This window comes from Ochlerotatus camptorhynchus, unplaced genomic scaffold, assembly GCF_037179485.1.
Source record: "Ochlerotatus camptorhynchus isolate MF236.1 unplaced genomic scaffold, CSIRO-AGI_Acam_v1.1 ptg000717l, whole genome shotgun sequence".
Taxonomy (NCBI): Eukaryota; Metazoa; Arthropoda; class Insecta; order Diptera; family Culicidae; genus Ochlerotatus; species Ochlerotatus camptorhynchus.
Genome location: NW_027041192.1, coordinates 12,244 through 22,177, shown reverse-complemented (window position 1 = coordinate 22,177; position 9,934 = coordinate 12,244). Strand labels below are relative to the sequence as shown.

The 9,934-nt window shown below is 44.1% G+C and overlaps 1 protein-coding gene across 1 annotated transcript; it reads left to right on the top strand.

Annotated features, from left to right (window-relative positions):
* The first annotated feature begins 2,548 nt into the window (after positions 1-2,548).
* LOC135714779 (uncharacterized) lies at positions 2,549-7,843 on the top strand. Its single transcript, XM_065238149.1, has one exon. The coding sequence runs from the start codon at positions 2,549-2,551 to the stop codon at positions 7,841-7,843; it is 5,295 nt and encodes a 1,764-aa protein (XP_065094221.1).
* Positions 7,844-9,934: the final 2,091 nt, after the last annotated feature.

Genomic DNA, 9,934 nt, shown 5'->3' with positions numbered 1-9,934 from the left:
TTGGCTCATAACGAATAAGTACGCAGAAGGCACCAAGACGATACAACGTAAGAGCGCACTTTTATTAGATAATCCGCACTTTTGAGGAGTCCAGTTAGAAATGCAAAATACAATACCGAAGATATATAATAAAAAAGGTGATCAAATCTCCCCCAATTATTAATTTTTTGCAAACTTTCAGAAAAACTTACTTTTAGGAATTTGTATATATATAGAGGCTCAAGTGTCATGAAGTTTTATAAGAAAAGTCCCTATATCAACTCTCCCTAAAAAAATGCATGACATTAAAAGGGGATCTTCTTTTTCCTTGTATTTCAAGCTTATGTTTATCGCATTTTTTTTTCTTGGAAAAATGCAAAATATAAAAAAAAATAATAAACAAACTATTAATTAGCAACAATACCACTAATCTCACTGACAGTTGATGTTCAATTGATCGAACGAAAAATTTCTTACGATTTTTGAAAGTGAATTTTCATTTTTCACCTGTATCTTGAAAAATATCCTACTGCGATTTTTTTACTACATTTTTGGATTTAGCGCACGATTTTACATAAGAATCATTGGTCAAAGATTCTAGTTCATTTTTTTTCCTTTATTAGTAAACTAGTGTTATCGGCGCATTGAGTCTAATATGGAACAGCCTTATTCATCCTTCTATTATTTGCTGATTACACTAGTTTACAGCATTTTTGAACTCGGTAAGGTGATGATCATTTCCAATGCAAAATCCTACGCTGAATTCAATGCCGTGGTCAGAAAAATTAAAGTAGAGCCATTTTCGAGATATACAAAAATTTTGATTTTTTGAATTTTGGACGAAAGTACGATTACTAAAATGTCAATATCTTTGGAACTAGTGCACTAATTTTAAATCTTTTTTTATGAAAAAGAAGGCAAATAAATTTGCTATCGTTCACTAGAATATTATGTCTTAATTAAAAATTTAATTTTGAAGTCATTTAAAAATTTACAGCATTTTTTTTTTATTTTTCCTGCGAATTTTCCATAAAAATCTTGTTTTAATCAACATTTTTAATGGGATAAAAAGATTCAAAAAATCATTCCATAATTTATTCTTAAATTCCATTCAAAACCGGAGAAAATGAGCCTTTAATGGATGAAATCGGTTGGAAATTGTCGAAGTTATGAGCATTTTTGTAAAACACTTAAAAATGTTGCTGAAATACAACAGCTTTAGAATTCCGTTTCTAGGTGTCGTTATAAGCATCCAAATCGCATGTAAAGTTTTCATGGGAGATTCTTTTCTCTACATATCAATTTGATTAAGGCATATCAGGATTTAAAACCGAGTTGATACAAAAGAAATTTATTTAGGTTTTATTAAAAATGATTGAGAATCGAATGACTTTGTCTTCGATGTTTTGAACTTGTTTCTCGAATCAGAAACCAACAATAGTCACCCATCATTGCTTTATCCCAAAACCCTTGGTAACGACGTTCCATCATCTTCATTTGTTGGTGAAAACGTTCGCCGTGCTCATCACTCTCGTCACCAAGATTTTCCGGGAAAAAATCCATGTGAGAATGTAGGAAATGTATCTTCAAAGACATATTCACACCTGTGTTCAGTGAAATAAAAGGATTTGAAATTAATTATATGTAACAAACAAAATATTTTTGATTTATACCTATTTTCTCATAATTTTTGAGCAATTCATCGACGGCTTCCTCATAATCTGGGCTTCTGAAATTTCCTAAAAAGGTTGTGACAACACGCTGGAACGATTTCCACGCTTGTTCGCGTACGAATATACTAGCGCCGCCTAGTTGTCGAAAATGATCATCACCCTTAATAAAGATCCCTCGTTCATCGAGTTTCTACGAGTTGTCGTCCCAACAAGATGTCATCCCCGCTGTCGTCCCAACGGAGCAGAGTAACTCATGCAGCATAGTGTTGTCGTTTGTTTACTTCCTTTTTCCGCCGCCGATGAATAGCCCCGTTGTATAAAAGGACCATCCCGCATGGGAAAAACTCTCTTTTTCTCGACTACGACAACGAGGACGAAACCGATTGTGAAGAACCAAAGTGAACCAAGTCCATAGTTTGTAAAATATTGAAATTAAGTGAAATTAAGTAAAATAAAAGTGGATTGTCTTAGTTTGAACTAAAAGTAAAATGAATTGAACTGCAAATAAAGTGAATGAAGTGAAACGAAGTAAAATTTAATAAATGAACTGAACTAAACAGAAGATTGAGTGATCTGTGAAGAAAGTGCCCGAAGTAAATTGAAACCTCTACTGCTCTCTACTTTGATATCGACATCTGGTCCTTCGAGCCGGATCGGCCGACGAACTCCGGTCATCTGGAATCTTTCACGCCCGTGAAACCACCATCTTTGGAGCTACTGCCTGGCCACGCCTGGAAGTCCCAAGAACCTTCGAGTTGCTGCTGAAACATTTAATACAAGGCACATAGACTGCCTCGAGGAGGTAATTATATTTCCACTTCTTTACACCCTGTCCCGTTTGTGCTCCGCGGTGCTTTCGATTCCACAGATCAAACCCCGTACTATTCCCCGTCGCCATGTCCACGGATCGCCGCTTGAAAACGCTCAAGCTTCGCATGAAGAGCCTGCAGACGTCCTTCATGCTTACTAAAACTTTTGTGGATAAATATGTCGACGAACAACATTCCTTAGAAGTCCCAGTACGCTTGGAGAGCCTTACGAAGCTGTGGACTGATTTCTGCGCCGTCCAGTCTGAGCTGGAAACTATCGACGAGGCCGGCATCGAACAACTTCTGAAGGATCGAGCCAGCTACGAATCGTCGTACTATAAGGTTAAGGGTTTCCTCCTGTCCGTCAATAAACTGACACCTCCTTCCCCGACACCCACCGCTTCGACTTCTCATTCGAACTTCCAAGGTCCTACGTCATCCCATGTGCGTCTACCGGATATCAAACTGCCTGTCTTCAGTGGAAATTTGGATTATTGGATGAATTTTCACGACCTGTACATGTCCTTGGTTCACTCTTCAGCGGAACTCTCGAACATTCAAAAATTTTATTACCTGCGTTCTTCCCTCTCTGGCGACGCCCTCAAACTTGTACAGACGATCCCTATTACTGCAGCGAACTACTCCGTAGCCTGGAATTTGCTTGAGGAGCATTTCCAGAACAAACCCCGATTGAAGCAGTCGTATCTCAACGCTTTGTTCGAGTTTTCCACCCTCAAACGTGAGTCAGCGGCAGACTTACATGCGCTCGTAGAGAGATTCGAGTCCAACGTGAAGGTGCTTCAGCAGTTAGGAGAGAAAACGGAATTCTGGGATCTTATTCTCATTCGTATGCTCAGCGTTCGTCTCGATGCCACAACTCGTCGCGATTGGGAGGAATTTTCATCAGCAAAGGACGATGTCTCATTCAAGGACCTCACCAGCTTCATTCAGAGGAGAGTATCCGTCCTCCAAACGCTTCACGGAAAAGGCGTAGAAACTCCGCCGTCGTCATCGTCGTACAGTCAGCCGAAGAAGTTCACCCAACGCCCGGCGGCATGTCACACCATCAGCCACGTCAGCACCGATCGAAAATGCTCTATTTGCTCCGAACATCACCCACTCTATATGTGCCCCACGTTCTCGAATTTGGCCATCGAGGACAAGGAAAAAGAAATCCGTCGACTGCAGCTCTGTAGAAACTGTCTACGCAAGGGTCACTTGGTACGAGAATGCCCGTCGTCCAGTTCCTGTCGAAAATGCAGAAACCGTCATCACACTCAACTTTGCCATGAAGAAACGTCAACAGGCGAGAACCATCATCCTACAACATCGAAAACAACAACAACTCACACTACGGAGGAACAGCCACGAACATCAGCCTCTGTGACCGTCACCGAGCTACCTAACTACGCCGCAACCGAATGTAAACAAACCACTGTCCTCCTCGCTACCGCTGTCGTCCTCTTCGTCGATGATAATGGAAGGGAGCATGCAGTGAGAGCTCTTCTAGACTCGGGAAGCGAATGTTGTTTTGTTTCAGAGCGATTCCTCCAAACCGTCACAGTCCAACGAAAAAGGGTTTCCGTTCCGATCTCTGGTATCGTCGAATCGACGGTCAACGCTAAGTTTACAGTTCCCTCCCACATCCGATCAAGAGTCTGTAACTACTCCACCACCGTTGAATGCTTGGTTCTTCCACGTTTGACTATGGACTTACCATCCACCTCCGTCGATGCTTCTACTTGGAGCATTCCACCCGGAATCCAGCTTGCTGACCCATCTTTCCACAGCCGCAAATCAATCGATTTAGTACTAGGCGCAGAGGTCTTCTACGACATCTTCCATGTCTCGGGTCGAATTCGAATTGGCGATGCACTTCCACCTCTCATCAATTCCACGCTCGGTTGGGTGGTTTCTGGAAAAGCCTCCAGTCCACAACCGAAAAGACCACTCGTCGTAAACGTTGCCTCCATCGCCGATCTGTCTCAGATAATGGAACGTTTTTGGACAATCGAAGAAGACACCTCGTCACCATCTTATTCTGTCGAGGAAGCCGCATGTGAAGCACACTTCCAGCAAACCGTTTCTCGAAATCAGCAAGGTCGATACATCGTTCGCCTACCGGTGAAACCTGACGTCTTAACTTCACTAGGCGACAACCGTCGCACTGCCGTACGAAGATTTCGTATGATACAACAGCGAATGGGAACCGATCCACAACTTCGTATACAGTACGTCGACTTCATGAATGAATACCACGCCTTGGGACACATGCAAAAGGTCGACGACTACGAAACACCTCCCAAACCTTGCTACCATCTTCCGCACCACGCCGTTGTCCGAGAGGAAAGTACGACCACCAAAGTACGCGTCGTTTTTGATGCGTCGTGTAAAACTAGCCAAGGACGTTCGCTAAACGATGCACTCATGGTGGGACCCATCGTCCAGGAGGAAATGAGGTCCATCATTATGCGATCGAGAACCCGCCGCATCATGTTGGTTGCTGATGCAAAGCAGATGTTTCGTCAGATTCTGGTTGATGAACGCGACACCCCGTTGCTGCGCATTGTATGGCAAATTTCTCCCGACTTACCCTTGGACACGTACGAATTGAAAACGGTAACCTATGGGACAGCATGCGCACCTTTTCTGGCCACAAGAGTTCTACAACAGTTGGCCGACGACGAGCAAGACAACTTTCCCCGAGCTGCTGAAGTACTGCGAAAGGATTTCTATGTAGACGACCTTTTCTCCGGAGCAGACAGCGAAGAAGAAGCCATAGAACTTCGAGAACAGCTCGACACTCTTCTTTCCAAGGGAGGATTTACCCTACGCAAATGGGCCTCCAACATTCCTGCAGTTCTCCATGATGTCTCTTCCGATAATCGAGCACTACAACCATCTGTAGATTTCGATCGTGACCAATGCATAAAGACGCTGGGACTGCATTGGGAACCCTCTACCGATTGCCTCCGCTATCGTATTTGTCTCTCCCCCGACCCTGTAGAAGCTACCATCACCAAACGAACAGTTCTCTCTAAAATTGCACGACTTTTCGATCCGATTGGATTAGTCGGACCTGTGGTAACATCGGCAAAACTCTTTATGCAAGAGCTGTGGACGCTGAAAACCAACAACGGTGAAGCCTGGGGCTGGGACGAGGAATTACCAGCAGCGATCAAGGAGCGTTGGCTGGCGTACTGTGAACAACTACCTCGGCTTAATGACCTGCGAATCGAGCGATGGGTCATCTGTTCTACACCGACGTCGATCCAACTGCATTTCTTTTCAGACGCTTCAAAGAATGCATATGGTGCATGCTGTTATATTCGTTCAGCAAACTCTTCCGGCACCATAAAGGTCGCACTACTAACAGCACGATCTAGAGTTGCACCCCTTAAGCAGCAAAGCATCCCCCGCTTGGAGTTGTGCGGAGCCCTGCTCGCAACAGAACTGTTCCAGAAGGTCAGAGCATCACTGAACCACACCGGCGAAGTCTACTTTTGGGTGGACTCAACAATCGTACTCAGCTGGCTGAAAGCACCACCTACAACTTGGGTCACATTCGTCGCCAACCGCGTCTCAAAAATACAACAAGCTACTCAGCACTGTGCTTGGAATCATGTCGTTGGTCAACTCAACCCAGCGGACTGCATTTCCCGAGGAACAGAGGCGGAAACCATCCTGCACAACGACCTGTGGTGGCGCGGACCACCATGGCTGCATCTCGAACCCTCTTCATGGCCCAACCAGCTGATGAGCAACATTACAAACGAAATTGCGCTTCCCGAAGCACGCAAACTACCACTGGCAGCGACTGCAATAACCACCGAGCCTTCGTTCGTCGATGTACTAGTGAGCAAGTTTTCGAACTACTTCCGTCTTCTACGCATCGTCGCATATTGTCGCCGGTTTATACGGAACTGCAAGCCGTCTGCACAAACAACACATCCCTTCCTCAGCTCAGAAGAACTTGGAGAAGCCGAAACTACCGTCATCCGATTGGTCCAGCAACAGTCCTACAACGAAGAATGGAAAACTCTACAAAAATTACAACCAGTTTCGCTCAAATCCAAACTCCGTTGGTTTCAACCCTTTATCGCCAGCGATCAACTAATGAGAATCGGCGGCCGCCTAAATCAAGCCCCTCAACCTTTCGATAGTAAGCACCAAATTATCCTGCCAGCAAAGCACGGTTTGTCCACTCTTCTACTTCGTTCGCTGCATGAAAAGCATCTGCACGCCGCCCCTCAGCTTCTGGTCAATATCCTCCGCCTGCGATACTGGATCACAATGGTCAGAAACCTGGCAAAAACTATCGTCCACAATTGCGTCACCTGTGTAAGAGCCCGTCCAAAACTGCTGCAGCAGTTTATGTCAGAGCTACCAGCCTCACGAGTTACAGCAAGCAGACCATTTTCCATCACTGGCATCGATTACTGGGGTCCAATTTCACTCCAACCCCCACACCGTCGCGCCGCTCCCAGAAAGGCTTACGTCGCGGTGTTTGTTTGTTTCTCGACTCGGGTGGTACATTTGGAACTGGTTGCCGATTTGACTACCGCCAAGTTCTTGCAGGCTCTCAGACGTTTCGTAGCACGACGAGGACTTTGCAACGAAATCTACTCTGATAACGGGCGGAATTTCATCGGTGCAGCTAACGAGCTACGCAAAATGATCCAAAGCAAGGAACACCATAGAGCTATCGCAGACGAATGTGCATCCCACGGCATCCGATGGCGCTTCAACCCTCCCAAGGCATCACACTTTGGTGGTCTGTGGGAGGCAGCATTCCAATCCGCGCAGAAGCATTTTGTGCGGGTTCTTGGCACTAGCACACTCGCTCACGACGACATGGAGACGCTGTTGTCGCAGATAGAATGCTGCTTAAACTCACGCCCGATTATCCCTCTGAGCGACGATCCGACAGATTATGACGTGCTTACTCCTGGACACTTTTTGATCGGGTCTGCGCTCAAATCTGTTCCAGACGTTGATGTCTCCGAAATCCCAAGCAATAGATTAGCCAAGTGGCAGCAAATCCAGAAGAACCTCCAAATCATCTGGAAGAGGTGGCACTTGGAGTACTTAGCCACCTTGCAACCGAGAACGAAGTGGTGCAATCCGCCAATCGTATTGGAGAAGGGTCAACTAGTCCTCCTTATGGACGAAAAAACTCCGCCTATGGCCTGGCCAACAGCGAGGATCGTAGAATTACATCCTGGAGCAGACGGAAACACACGGGTGGTCACTCTCCGCACCGCCCACGGCACCTACACTCGCCCCGTTAGCAAGATTTGCTTACTGCCGATTCCATCATCCAACGAGAAATCATCAAAACAAACCATTCGTCCAGAAGCAGAATCAAAACACCAACAATAAGTCATCGTTTCAACCAATTCCGTCACCGATGTTGCACTGGTTTCCATCCGGAGTCACCTGAAATTATAAAAATACAAGGCCCTAATTAATTAGGGACAAGGTAAGCCCCTGTCCAACAAATTATATCCGTAAAACCCCTCTGCCGGGTCTTCTATTTTCCATAATATCAATTCGCTGCCGGACTGGATCATCTTCTATCGCCTGACGAGAGTAAACATCGAGGAAGAGTAAACGTCATCCGCCAACGTCAATCATCACCAGCACGGGAGCAACAACAACAACATGCCATCAGAAATAGTGATTTCTGAAGGGGCCAGGATGTTCGCGTACGAATATACTAGCGCCGCCTAGTTGTCGAAAATGATCATCACCCTTAATAAAGATCCCTCGTTCGTCGAGTTTCTACGAGTTGTCGTCCCAACAAGATGTCATCCCCGCTGTCGTCCCAACGGAGCAGAGTAACTCATGCAGCATAGTGTTGTCGTTTGTTTACTTCCTTTTTCCGCCGCCGATGAATAGCCCCGTTGTATAAAAGGACCATCCCGCATGGGAAAAACTCTCTTTTTCTCGACTACGACAACGAGGACGAAACCGATTGTGAAGAACCAAAGTGAACCAAGTCCATAGTTTGTAAAATATTGAAATTAAGTGAAATTAAGTAAAATAAAAGTGGATTGTCTTAGTTTGAACTAAAAGTAAAATGAATTGAACTGCAAATAAAGTGAATGAAGTGAAACGAAGTAAAATTTAATAAATGAACTGAACTAAACAGAAGATTGAGTGATCTGTGAAGAAAGTGCCCGAAGTAAATTTAAACCTCTACTGCTCTCTACTTTGATATCGACAACGCTTCTTCCTTATCTGGTGTCAAAACTGTACTGAATGCGGAATCATTGAGCAGTTTTTTGATCTGTGGGCCAACAAATACACCTTCCTTTATCTTTGCGTCAGATAAATTTGGAAATACTGATTTCAAGTACTGGAATGCCGGCCCTTCTTTTTGCAACGCTTTGACGAAATTTTTGAATAGCCCAAGTTTTATATGTAGTGGTGGAAGTATTATGCGTTCTTTTACCACAAGAGGATCATTTTTAACGTTGTCTTTACCAATTGTGAAATTATCCCGTTTTGGCCAATCTTTTCGGATGTAGCGTTCCTTACGAGCTCGACTGTCCCATTTACACAAAAAAACACATATATTTTGTGTATCCCTGTTGCAATCCAGTCAACATGGCAACCACTTTAAGATCGGAACAAATTTTCCAAATGTGTTGATTGTAATTTATCAAATTGAGCAATAGAGCCATTGATTCATACGTTTCCTTCATATTAACGGCATGAGCTAATGGAATAGAAGGTTTCTCATTCCCTTGATGCAGTAAAACGGCTTTCAAGCTCTATCTGCTGCTATCGATGAATAAACACCATTCAGCTGGATCATATGGCTCACCAAACTCTTCAAACAAGCCGTTTACGTCATGGCAAAAACATGCCTTGTCCTTTGTAGAATAATATTTGTCAAATTTCTTGTGACGATTCCTGTGACAAGAAATTTTGACCTCCTTGCTCAGCATGTTGTGTTCTTTCAAGCGTGATGCCAGCAATTCGGATTTCTCCTTCGATAAGTCGAGATCTCGCACCAAATCATTAAATTCGGATTGTGTAAACAGTTTTGGGTTTCTTTCCAATTGCACCTCGAAGTCTTCCTCGCATTCCTCCTTGAATTCCTCCTCACTTTTTGTAACGGTCGATTCAACAGAGGGCGCTCGTTTCCGCTTTGGATAAACAGGATACGGGACCGAACTTGAATGTGGAACAGGTTTTGTCATAGAAGCCACTTGTGGATACTCAACTGTTTTGTGACGTCCTTGTTGCTTAACTTTTGTCAAGCAGAAATAACAATCCGTTGCATGACAAAACGGTCGACGCCATATGGTGGGCATGTCAAAGGACAAATAGCGACTGACAGATAACAAATAAGTGAGTTAGTAAGTAAGACATTAACACTTATCAAAAATAGATGAAGTAAGATAATGTCGATCAGGAAAGAACAAAGCACTACCATGCTGTACATAAATTGTTTATATGAAA